Below are 14,003 nucleotides of genomic sequence, written 5' to 3' on the forward strand. Positions count from 1 at the left end.
CTGTTTTTCTTAAAGTAATAAACTTTAACTTTAGAATAGTTTTAGATTTGCAGAGAAGATACAAGAATATATCAGAAAGTTCCCATATACCCTGCATCAAGCTTCTCTTATTGTTAACATCTCACATTAATGTTGTACATTTGTCACAACTAAAGAATCAATATTCGTACATTAGTTTAGCTAAAGCCCATTCTTTCTTTGATTTTCCAAGGTTTTACCTAGTGTTCTTTTGCCCTAGAATCTCATTCAGGATCCCATGTTACACTGATTTCTCCTATTTCCTTAGGCTCCTCTAGACTGCGATAGTTCTGCACACTTTCCTTGTTTTGATAGCCTTGCTAGTTTTGAGGAGTACTGGTCAGGAATTTGATAAATGCCCTTAAGTTTAGGTTTGTTTTCTGTTTTTCTCATGTTTAGACAGGGGTTACAAGAAGGAAGACCACAGAGGTAATTTTCATCACATCATGTCAAGGGTATATGCTATCATTCATTTAAGGTTCTATTTTAAGGTGTGGATAATAATTATTTATAACTGGTAATTTAATGTACCACATTAAAGTAAACTTCTTTGCTATATGTATGCATTGTATAGAACAGTTGACTTTCTTTGAATAAGCCATAATGCTAAAATATATTTACCTTACTTTCTTGGTTTAAAAAACACCCCTTTATCACTGTTAAAAGGTAAGTGAAAAATCCATTACTACTTATAAATTAATAGTATTCCTATCTTATGGAGTCAAGTTCTACATATTAAATTTAAGATAAAAATATAACTTTTTATTTCTTTCACACTAACTACATGCTTAGAAAATAACAGATTTATGGTTAGCTATGTGGTCAAAAGTATTCCACAAAGTAGATGCACCAGAAGTTGAGTGTTGATATTCATTCCCCTTAGCCTGTCTCATGCAAGGAACTTGCCTTAAGAAATGTTAATACTTCACTAAGCCCTAGGCACAGAGAATCTGGTGTCTCTAATCTTCTGTTGTCTTTGGTTTAAATGTACATTATCCTCTGGGGTCAGAGAAACACTAATGTAGATGTCACAGGAATCGAAAGATTCATGGTTTTGTTTATTCTATGCTTTTGTTAACAAATTGCACTATAAATAGGAAAGTTAGTTTAGGATTACTATGATCTATACTATGTGCCATTTTCAGATTAAGACCAAATAAACAAGTCAATCCAGAGGAAAAGTTGTTAGAGCAGGGTATTACTAGGGAAATCTTTACCATAGTAGATTTCAATGAAGTAAATACCCACAGTGTCATGCTGGCTTCAGTGTGTGGCCAAACTAAGTTTAAATATAATATCTGTATTTACGGTTATCACTCCTGATAGAGCTGATCCTAAGAACAATTTAGAGGTTTTAGCCCACTGCTCCCTGTGACCTTACTATGGAGAATCACAGTCATGGCCAAGCGTATCATTCCCAAATTTTTTTTTTTTTTTTTGCCTCAAAATCTGATTTTCTTCTTCCATTAAATGCTTGGCTCTGGCTCACAATATACTACTTTTGTGTCCTTGGGAAATTTTCTTCTAGAGTTTTCTCATTTTTGCAGCTCTGTACTGTGGAATTACTTTATAAATACATACAATTTATACAATAAAAAATGGAATTATAAGTATGTACAATTATTTTAAGTATATAAAACACTTAGCAAATTAGCTACTTGCTGTTTATTCACAGATACATACATACGTGCTTTCAAACAATCATTTCTGGTATATAGGGGGCAATAAACAGCTATGGCACCATCTTAAAGTTGTCATGTTTTATTCCATCTCTAGGTTCTCAGAGATATTCTTTGGCAGTTACTTCATATTTTAATAATGGAACATTAACAGGCAAATAAAAACTAATCAGGGAGTGGACCTTTCAGTGTGCAAGGGAATAAATGTATTTTAGTGACAAAACTTAGGGTTAAGGTAATTTTATTTATTTTTCTCTAGCCATGAGACACAAGTTTGCAGCATGATTTTGAAAACTTGGTAGGCGAATGTTCTTTATGACACTGAAAGAGACTTACCTGATGATCTTAGCAGGTAAATAAGTGATTGAAAGTGTGTGAAGTGTCAGGCAAAGCAAACAAGATCCAGATGAATTTTTTTTATACAACAGCCCTTAAACAAGGATTCATTTCTCTTTTTATTGACTAGTGTTTCCGATGCCCTGTTTAGAAAAGCAATAAAAAACCTCACCCATATTTTCATCCCTATGCCTGGATGAAAGGGGATATCCCAGTTAAGAGTCATTCTGTAGCTGCAGTCAACTCTTGATAGTAATGAACTAACAAGAAGTAAGCATTTATGCAGACAACACTGAATTGCAGACAGACCACTGGTCCTTACATCCTTGGCAAGTCTCTTTATCATGAACTTTTCAGTGTAGCATTAGATAGTGACCATAGCAGTATATGGAATGAGAGACAGCTTCAATAGCAGATGTAGCTGGAGAGGCAGCCTAGGAATATTTTGGAGAGGAAGTTAAGAACCAGCTGAGGCCAAAAAGTAGTATATGGGTAGATAAGATATGAATGTAGAGCTTATTTGTGATTTGTTATTGGGTATGGGAAACATTGCTAACATAACAGTGATTGGCATATTTGGAAGGGCAGCTGTGCATACCCAAGTAAAGTTAAGACTGGGTAGTTTTACTCGGGAGATTGATCTTTCCAGATTTAGCATCAGACTTTAGAGCCAGAGGGTTGTAGAGGTACAGTGCATCACCATTTTCACGATCATTTCACTCCTTAAACAATGTGACAACAGCATGGTGTGGCCATCCTGTGAATTCCTTGTGAATAGTGGCTACTGACATCTGAATATTTTTGCCACAAATTCCCTGCGTACAGCTTGGTACAGGGCATGTATTTAATAGATATGCTAGACTAGAATTCTTCTTCTTTTGATATTGATGATTTTTGTACCTGGTGTTGAATTGTAACTCTTTGCAAATAGAGCAATGACTTTCTGAACTGTTGATCTGGTCAAAGCAATTATGGCATCAGGGTTCCAGTTTTTTGTTTTTTGTTTTTTTTTTTTTGCATAAGCATTTGCAAAAGGATCTGTACCTGTTTTTTAATTAAAAAAAGAAAGAATGAAAGAAGTAAAATAGACAAGTAGTGAAGAAAAATCAAAGTATCTTAAAAGCGTTTATCTTCTATTTTAATTGTTTAAAAATCTAGAAAAAGCCATTTAGAAATATGTATTGAGAGACTACAATATATTGTAAATATTGTTGTACTAAGGCTATGTGTTAACAAGAGAAATTTGTGGATGTTTGCCCCATAGAATAGTTTTAACTTGGATTTATGTTGATGTTCAAGAATCATCTGAAAGTGTTATTTTAATACATGAAATTAAATATAGTCTTCTATGTGAATTTTTTTATGAGGTGATTGATGCATCCTTGACAAACAGCAATTGCTAGCTGCTCTTATCATTGTAAGCAGAATGCAATATTCATGATACATTCCTGAATAGGGAAAGATAATACCATTGTTTTCCCCCCTTTTTTCTGTGTTATTTTGAATACAGACGGTACTGCAGGGACACCAGCAATATCAACGACAACAACTGTGGAAATCCGCAAAAGCAGTGTTATGACAACTGAGATCACCTCTAAAGTGGAAAAAAGCCCAACGACAGCCACTGGCAATAGCTCATGTCCTTCTACTGAGACTGAGGAAGAAAAGGCAAAACGGCTCCTTTACTGTTCGCTGTGCAAGGTTGCTGTCAACTCTGCCTCGCAGCTGGAGGCGCACAACAGTGGTGAGATGCAGTGATTTCTTTTTTGTTTCAACAGCTCTGCAATTATCTTCCTCTGAATAGATTAGATCTTTTGCAGCAGGGGACAAAGGGGTGGAGGAAAACTGGCAATTATTACATGGAAATCATTAACCATTAAAAATTAAAAATGACAAGCAAAGTGTCATTTATATAGGGGCAAGGGGTGGTTTCCAGGGCTTGAAGGCCATGGTGTGTGTGTGTGTGTGTGTGTGTGTGTGTGTGTGTGTGTGTTATTAAACATTAGGAGATAAAATGAAATATAATCCTAAAATGTTTTGCATTTATATGATTTCTAGTTTATTTATTTCCATGCATTTGCATCTAAATGACATTTTCTAAAACTGTACCCATAATATTGTAGCAAAATGTGTAGTTGCATGACTCCAAGCACCTTTGGTTAAAACTCCTCTATTTTGATTTTTATGAAAAAATAATGTTATTTGGGCTAAATCTATGGAATCTGGACAATTAAACTTAAGAAAGTGTTTATTATGTGCCCATTCAGATGTGATTTCTAAATGTACTTTTTATTTACTCTTTCCAACAACTTTGTAGTAGCTTAAAAATGTTATTCTTTTCAATTGTTTGAGGCCCAGAGAAGGCACAGAACATAACCAATTAAGTGACAGAACCATGATTTGAACCCAGATCTGTCTGACTTCAACACTAATTCTCATAGCAGGGAGGAAAATACTGGAATACTGACAAGCCAGGACAAAATGCTCTCCCAATATACCCATATATTTTGGTTCCATCTTGCTGCTCTGTATGTGTGTATATATAGACCCCCTCATCTGTGTGTACACACACACACACACACACACACACACTCAAACAATGATCAGCTTTTCTCTAAAGACTGGATTCATTGCCAAGATCAACTTTTCTCAAAAAGACTGGGTTTGTTGCCAGGACTCTGTCAGCAACTATAATAGAAAAAGAATCATTTGTGAATCATACCCTGAGTTAATATTGCAGCTGTATGTTGAGTCATTGACCAGTCATTGTGCTGCACTGGTAATATTCAAGCATTGACTTCAAGACTCTAAGGAGTAATAGCAGATGGAGAACAATTCCTTCAGCACATACCTTCCTCCAGCATATAACGTTAGTTGTAATGAGAGAGTTCGTGAGTTCAGGTACTAAGAAACACAGAAAAGTACCTGGCCTTAAGGCAGAATCTATACCTTGCAGATTTTCCGTGTGTTTATTCATCAGATACATTTCTTATTGAATGCAAGATATTTGGGAGAGTATAAACATCATTGGAAGTCCATTTGTTTCTCAAGAATCCTTTGTCATTCTACGTAGTGACTGAGAAACACATTCATTTTGAGAAAGCATCAGTTTGGCAGATAAACACACCATGTCCTTTGAGACTAGAGTTTATTTATCAAGAATTTTCGCGGGGTGTGGTGGTTTACACCTGTAATCTCAACACTTTGGCAGCTGGGGTCGGAGAATCATTTGAGGCCAGGAATTTGAGACCAGCCTGGGCAACAAAGGGAGACCCCCATCTCTACAAAAAATTACGAAAAAAAAAATGTTAGCTGGGCATGGTGGCATGTGCCTGTAGTTGCAGCTACTCAGCAGGCTGAGGTGAGAGGATCTCTTGAACCTAGGAGGTTGAGGCTACAATGAGCCATGATCGTGCCACTGCACTCCAGCCTGGCTGACAGTGAGACCCTGTCTCAAAAAAAAAAAAAAAAAAAAAAAATTGGGAGTTGTTCTTCCTGAATTCTTATTAGAAACATCTGATTAAGAAACAAAGAAGGAATTACTTGTCAAATTGGGGCAACATTTTTCCAATTCTGCTTCTAGGTCTTTATCTCTACTTTGTATGTCAAAATTACCCCAGAGCTTTAAAAATGTACGTACCCAAGCACTGTGCCCAGGGATTCTGATTATTATATCCAAGTCATGCGAAGCTGTAGTTTTTGGAGAAAAATAAATAAATAAAACTTCAGTGTTTTGCAGGCAGAGCTGAGAACTATTATAACAATCTTATCCAAGAGTTTAAGGAGGTGAAATGTGGCTGTCACCCTTTACTTGAATTCCCTTATAAGAGTGTTCTCTCTGAACCTTAGGCCTAATCGGTGGACTACAGCCACTTGCCTTCTTTCTAAGCTGTTCCTTGGGTTACCTTTTCCCTGTATTTTCCCTCCTGCATCAGAGATCTTTTTCTGTTTGAAAAGAACCCGCTCCAAAATCCCGGCCTAATGCTCATTTTAGATCTCTCCTTAGACTTGTACTAGCAAGCTGTGTCAGGACTAAAGGTAGCAAAGGAAGACGAAAAGACACATAAATAGATGCTGTTTGACCCCCTTTGTCCACCATTTTCGATCTTCAGATTCAGCTCTATTATTTGTAACTTGAACAGTGTTGGGAGGCTCACCATGTCTAGGATTTCCTCTAGATGTGAATAAATGTGAATGCAATCTTACCTGCACTAAACAACTGCCACATGAACACTGGCTCCCTCTATATCTTCTCCCTAGGGTGTGGTATGGGGAAATCCAGGGAACAAAATAAAGAAGAGAAACTCTAGAGATACCTGCTCTTCTGCCAGGAATACTAGCCACAGCTGTAGGATTCGTCGTATGATCATTGTGATGTGTTTCAGTTTGGACTCCCTCAAAAGCAGATTTGGAGACAAGGATTTGAGGGCAAATAGTTTCTTAGGGAGGTGAAGGAGGTTAAGGGAGTGGGTAAAAGAAAGAGGGAAAAGAAGGCAGCCCAGATGGAATGCATGATGTAGCCAATTACCAAGTTGGAAAATTGGGGCTGACCAAATGAAACTGTTAAACTTCTGATCTGCACTCCGTTTCACTGTGTTAAACATAAAAACTTCTATTGGTCATGAAAAATGACAGAATTAAATTAATTCTGATTCTATTTCTTCATATTTATAATCACTGTGCTATCACTGTTCATTTATAATCTAATGTTTACATTTTTTTAAAAAAGATGTAATACCACAGGGCTTAAATGCATGAACCGTGCCCTTAGTGAGCTCAAAGTATTTGGAACTGTTATGATCTTACTAATGACCCAAAAACTTGTTACTGAATTTGTGTGTGTCTGGAGCTCATGTGGTGTCTATTATAAGATAAGTAATAAAAATCTGCAAATTTAATATACACTAAATCTTAATAGTAACCACATTCATTGTTTAAAATATAGACTAACAAAATATTTTTTAGGGAGTAGTCCTTTATCACTGACGTTATTTAGAGTTGCCAGATCATAGTGCTGGTAGAAAGTAGTTTGCCTAAGCTGTTTAGTTCATTTAATTGTTGTTTCCTAAATTCTCTTTAACTATACCTCCCTATTGTCTGCATTCGGAGAAGACAGCAATGAATGCCCCACCTTTAGAACTCCACTGTCTCCTACACTTATCCCTGCCCCTCTAACAGTGCTTCAAAAACACTTCTCTGCTTTCTTTTAGAGCCAGATACTGGAAAGCCAGTGTTAAGATTGGATTGTATTCTCAGGGAACCAGGTTTGAAGGCCAATTCTGATCTGAAGCAGCCAGGCTGCAGGGTGGGGGAATGTTTCCCTTGCATCCGAATAATAGTTCTAAGTGTTTTTCTTGTTTTTCCCCTTTAGAAACACATTATATACATAAAATAGGGTCTGTAGCATTAAGTATAGAAATGTGCATCTATGAGGGGAAAGCCAATGATCTTTGAAAACATGTTTTTCAATCTTCGAAAATGCATTCTGAATTCTAAACAAATGACCACAGGCAAATTTTGGGAATGCAACTTCCGTTAAACACTATCAGTGGTATAGGACAGCAGAAAGGACTAGAAGTGATGAGTTAAATTTTGCCCCCAGATATGCAGAGAACATTTCTATATGGACCTAGGCAAGCCAGTTGTCCTCTCTGGACTTTTATATATATCTGTCTTTCTATCTCTCTTTCTCTTTCTCTGTTGCTAATGGAGTTAAGAAGCCATATTGACATTTTTAAGGATCAAATACTATGTCATGATTATTAGTATGACCACAGCTGCTGCTGGCATTATTTGGGGATCAATTGTGTTCTTTCATTCGCTTTCCCTTTGATTTTTCACTAGCGTGTAACCATTTGAAGTTGCAATTAATTGATATATATTCCATAAGATTGGGATACAAGATTTGAACAGAGGCATTCCTACTTTGATTTTTTTTTTTTTTTAATTTGGAAAGGGAACCACCTCTTTTGAGCTAACTAGTGGTGTTTACAACACAGTCAAAGAATTTTTTAAACACCTTAAGAGGACATAGTCTTTTAAAGAGATTTGGAAGCCCTTCCCTTGGCTTATATGCTATAGATACAAATATTACAAAAGATGTGTTTTTCTTTTTCTTTAAAAAAATTTCCCCCCACAAAAAAAATTCCCCCAAATATCCTACTAGGTAGTGCTCTGCTTAGCTAATTTTGATGGTTTTCCCTGTATAATTTGAAAGAAAAAAAGAAAAAGCCTTTGAGATCGTTTATAGTAAAAGCTCATTACTAATTTAGCAACATTGGATAATTTTTGCTAAACACAGTCTAGTTTTTGTTTTATGTCTGTAGACAGAGCTTATTCTATCCCCTCACCAAGTGTCAATACGCAGAAAAGACAGTTAACAAATGACAGACTTTACTAAATTTTAAAATGCTCAGAGGGTTCTAAACTTTTGCCTTAACAAAAGCAACAGTGTAAAAAAGAAGGATGAGAAGATTGATTAAAATTTGTTGAACAGATCAAAGTGTCAAGAATAATCCTTAAGACAATAATGCATTTAATACATTTCAATAGAGCAGATAATTTCCTTTTTCAAAATAAATGAGGACATTGAAGCACAAAGAAACCTAAGCTCAACACAGCTAATGGAGGCAAAATTTGTCCTGCACAATTCTAGAGCCTGGAGCTCATAACTTTCTTTTTACAAATGAAAAAAAAAGTTGTATTTGTTCAGCAATCTGTATTAATATCTAATACCCCAGTTAATTTTCCTTGATTATCTACTACGTGTTAGACACAGAGAGTACAACCATGAGCAAGACCTAGCCATCGTCTTCAAGAAGTCCATGTCTAATTGTGACTCGGTGTTCAGAAGTGAAATACATACTTGCTTCGTGTGAAAAGCTCATTTAAGCCATTCAGCTGTGGTTAGTGTTCATGACCTTATTGCTATTAAGGCCCAAAGATTGTTTGCCACTTCCGTTCAACATCTTCTAGGGTAATGATAAGGCTTCCCTTTAATTGAAAATAAAGACAGAGACTCGTCTATCACAATTCTTCTGTTGTAACTTCTTTAAACTTTCTACAAATGATGAAGAAAACAGCCTTATAACTCCCTGTGCTCCACATGGCCATACAGGGCATATTTACATATTGGAGCTGTACTATCTAAAATGGCAGCCACTAGCCTCAGGTGGCTATTTAAATTGAAATTAATTGCCAGTCCTATTTCTTTGTTGTGGTGCCCTCATCTCAAGCGGTTAAGAGCCACACATGGCTAATGGCTACCATATTAGCCATACATTTGTATAGATATAGAATATTTTTATCACAGAAGTTTCTAGGTACTAGAGCTATAATTCATAAATAATATGTTTGGGGGATTGTGATAGTAAATGATTTGAGGTATATTACCTAATAATAAGAATTATTACGTCACTGTGAGCATTTAGGGTTTACTGATTTCACATTTGGTGACTTCTCAGTGATTAACAACCAGAATGAGTGACTTCAGAAATGTGTCAGGATGCGTTTTCTGGCTATGTTGTTTTATATGACTATTCTTGTTAAATGAGGTTTCAAGTGCAAAACAGTGGAAAGTTCAACCTGTGTCATTTTTCCCGTCTGTGCCTCATATAAAATCACTGGTATTTAAAACATTTCTGAAAGTATACATGTGAAAATGTGTTACTACTGAGGACTTGGAGCTTAAAGTTGACAGGTGGGTAGGCTTTTGCTTTTTACTTTATATGCTTTTGTGCTCTTTGAATTTTCTACCAAGAACATCTGTTGCTTTCATTAACAAAATAAAAAATAAATAAAACTAGTTTACACAAAAAGCAAACAAAAGCACTGTTTTTATAAATAAGACAGCATTATGTTGCAATTATACTATGGAAGTGTGATTAATTTGTCCAGTTATTAATTGTTGCATGTTATAAGTTTAAGACCTTTTTGCTAGGCTTTCTTGGGGAATGGATATAAAAGCAATGTGGTATTTTCCATGGCCTTAAGGAAGGGCCTTGTTTTTAAGGAGAAGAAATGGGCGCATATAAAGAATTTTCAGTGTGTGTCTAGAGAAGCAGGGGAGAGCCTTAGGGTTTTCTATAGTCACACTTTCAGGGCATTATGGATAAAAAAAGCTTTCTGGATGTCTGATATTTCTCTTCACAGGCTGGAATTTCAAGGCTTGCTGCTATATTGATTTCTCACATTTGTCTCCACTATCAGATAAGCCATGTGTTCCGCCCATTGGGTCCCTCAGGCTGCAGAACTCTTCCCTGGGTTTCCTTTGGTCACAGGATCCATTGTGCAGCTTGTCTCCTACCCCATAATGACTTCAGAGATTTCCCTCCAGGGCCATTTCTGAAAGAAGCATGCTTATTTTTTCCTCTGTTTTAGACTTCTTGTTTTCCTTGTCTCTATTTTCACCTTTCCAAATTGGACTTTGGATATATTACTGGTAAATCAGCAAATTACTTTCAACCAAGGAACTAATAGAAATGATAGAATTTGTTTTTTCTCATTTGGGGCAATATTTGGTCACCTGATACCTAGATGCCATTCCAGGTGCTTAATGTTTGTTGATATTCTGATAATGTAAACCAAAGTTTTCTTCTTTAGGAAAAAATTAACATGGGAAATGCTACCATATAGGAGGTCAACATAACAAAAGGTTAACTTGATATTTAGAGATTTTAAAAGAACACATGGAGGTGTTTGATGCTAATTACACATTCCAGGTATGTAGATTTGAGAGAGCTTTCCTTCCTTAGGACACACAAGAGTTATAATGCTATTATACCAAATATCATAAATAAACACCTTAGCAAAAAAAAAAAAAAACACCTTTGCATTTTGCTGTTTGTATGGAGACTGACCACTTTACTGCCCATTTACAAGCCGAATCATTGAACTTGGCAGTATGATGGTAACTAAATTATCGCTGGCAATTGTATGAGTTTGTTAAAAATCTAGTCGAATGCTATTAAATAGTATTTAATGGGCCTTCTGAAAAACTAAACTTAAAGGTATTCGAATTTATTTTAGAAAGGGGCAAATTTTTCAGACTATACCAACTAGATTTCCCTATAAAGTAAACCCCTCTGAAACTTTGTAATTTTTAGAAAATAATTTGGCACTTTGAATCGAGAGACTTAAAAATAGTTATATTCTTTGTCCCTATAATACCACTTATGAAAAGCTATCCCAAGGAAACAATAAAAAATGTGATAAAAGATTTAATGAGTAGGATGCTCATTACAACATAATTATATAGGGAAATAATACAAATGTCTAATATTAGATAATGGTTAAATATATCATCTCTATGTATTACAAGTCTATGCTGTCATTAAAAATCATGTGCATTTCTAAAAGTATATATATAATTTCACAGGAATTTTATGCAAAGCCACTTTAGCTAACTTATCCCAACTTTTTAAAATGTACATGTACAAACAGAATATAAAAGACTGGTACATGATAACTATTATTAATATTTTGATATACCTCTAGTTGGTGGAATTAGGGATTTTTTTCTTAAAATTTTTTTAAGTTTCTCTTATGACCTAATAAATTATTTCTAACATATGATTTATTTAATTTTGTAGTCATTTGCCAGTTTTCTTGTTTACCTATCTGTCCTTTATGCCAGTACCAAACTTGAAAGCCAGCTAAAAAGAGGAAGTGTAAGAATGATGGGAAACAAAAGGGAAGTCTAGCCCCTTGCCCCCATATTAACTTGATTTTAAGCATAATATGTATCTTTCCCCCAAATACTCCAAAATAAACAATTAAGCAGAAAGAAAAAAAAGAAAAAAAGGTAGGATTTCTTGGAGCCTTATGCCGTGCTGAATTTAGACTGTGGTTGGAGTATGATTTCACCTTTCAGAAATCATGAAGCTTCAAGTGAAGGTATTTGTTAGTGCCAGCCTTTTAAAAGTGATAAAAGAAAAATAGTCCACTCAGCTCCTTGCAGAGTCTCTCCTCAGAGGAAAGAATGTAGTGCAGAAGTAGACTTGTGAGTGCCTAGCTGAGCCATCACAAAAGAAGGGACAGCCTTGCAAGATGTTTACATGGTGTTGAAACCAGAGGAGACCACCGGCCACACAGAGCCACATCTTTCCAAAGTGTCACCATTTATGGCACTCCGCTCAGCAAAAAAAGCATTATGAGAAAAAGCAGGGGGTGGGGGTGGGGGAATGGAAGGAGAATTGCAGACTCAAATTCCAAGTTTAGAAAAGACAGTATTAACAAAATAGAAAATTAAAGATTTGTGCTTAAATGAATTCAGGTGGCTTAGAAATTCTTAGTGGATTTCTGAAGAACTTAGCTAGAAATCTGCTCTCTTTCTGCCAGGGACTTTAAGTAATGCTTGCTTTGTGACCACGACCTAGTAACTTAGTCTTTCTGAGTCTCAGTTTCTTATCTTCTAAATGAAGATAATAATAGCACCCAGCTCATAGGGTAGCTGTGAGCAGGTAAAAAACTTAGCACAGTATCTGAAACATATTACAGATTTAGTACAAAGGGGTTCTTCTAATATTAATTATGTTTATATTATTAATGCACATTTTATCTCATAAATTTAAATGCTTTATAATTAAGAATACATTTTCCTAAATTTTAGCTGTATTTGGAGGAAATACAGCTACACTTACTGCCTACTTACGGTTTAAGATCTTATAAAACTATCTAATAGTTGTTGAATAATGATTGACAATATGTTACTAAATGTATGAGGTTACACTGTATAAAAGTTCTACTCCATTTAATGGTGAATAGTAACCCTAGACTCAGTAACCATTAGTTGAAGTTCCCTTCCCCAATGCTGCCACATTTTTAATCATATGTATACCTGTGTGTGTGTGTGTGCATGTGCATATGTGTGTGAGTGTATGTTTATAAGGTACGGGTATATTTAATTGCCCTATCTTTTCTAGCTTCTACAGAGAGACTATACTTAAATAATAATTCTAACAACCCAATGACTTTCTAAAAAGATGGGTGTTTCTAAAATGTTCACATATGTCCCATTTCTATTCTTCCTCTAGAAACATGACATAGATGGGTCTTAGCTTGCCAAAGATATTCTGAGAAGCACCATATTTTCTGAATCTTTGCCTGCTATTGCTAAGCCCTACTATTGGGGCCAAATCTCTTAAATTTTCCATTATCTCCTGAATACTTAATACTCAATGCTGAGACAAGCCACCTATGTCTGGCTTTTTTCTCTTCCCAATCAACATAAACTACTTAAATATTATTGAATAGGTTAAAATAGTATTTGGACTCATTCAGCTTCCACCTATGAAACATCAGCTACCAATCACAGATGATATTAACCAAAAGTGAATTTGGAATGCCTCAAGAAAATCAGGATGAGAGTCAGTCTCCTACTAACTTCTTAGGCATTCCTAAACTAAACTAGCCCTACTAATGCTTCTCAGTGTCGCTGAAGGAGCTGCATAGAAAAAAGAATTTTTTGTATAAAATCATCTGTTAGGATAAAGAAGTTTTCATAATCAGGTACATATTTTGTTTCTTGCTCCCTAGGACTTTTTTTTCTTTGCCCTCCTCCCACTTATGTCATCTTCAGCTCCCACTTATGTCATTTGCAGCTGCAGTGGAAAGCATTTGTGCTCACTATATTGCAAAGGAGGTGACCGAAATAAGCTCCCGTGAAGCATCACAGTCATTACACTGGAGCAGTTCTCTGCCTCCATGTTTCAATTCCTCCAATCTTCCTGCGAGATATTGACTTTTTCCTTTCTCTAATGTGTTGAAATATGAACATTTTAATAAGAATGGATAAGAATATGGATATTTAAAATAGGCCATCTAGGTTGTAAGAATGAATACTTTTTACGTTGGACTCAGTAAAAAGTAATCATTTCGAAGAAGGGAAACGTGGCTGGAAACCTGTTTAATTTATTTATTGTCCCTTACTTAGTATAATGTGATCTGCAGTGACCTCGAGTGCCCTTCACA

At 35.6% G+C, this 14,003-nt stretch overlaps 1 protein-coding gene across 5 annotated transcripts in view; it reads left to right on the forward strand.

The window, feature by feature from the left end:
- ZNF385D (zinc finger protein 385D) overlaps positions 1-14,003 on the forward strand; it is a 975,802-nt gene that overhangs the window by 946,187 nt on the left and 15,612 nt on the right. For all 5 annotated transcript variants that reach the window (XM_030812269.1, XM_030812271.1, XM_003256743.3 and 2 more), the window contains one exon: positions 3,544-3,777. In XM_030812269.1, the coding sequence (XP_030668129.1) occupies positions 3,544-3,777 (234 nt within the window). The remainder of the gene's footprint in view (positions 1-3,543; positions 3,778-14,003) is intronic.

Source organism: Nomascus leucogenys, chromosome 4, assembly GCF_006542625.1.
Source record: "Nomascus leucogenys isolate Asia chromosome 4, Asia_NLE_v1, whole genome shotgun sequence".
NCBI lineage: Eukaryota > Metazoa > Chordata > Mammalia > Primates > Hylobatidae > Nomascus > Nomascus leucogenys.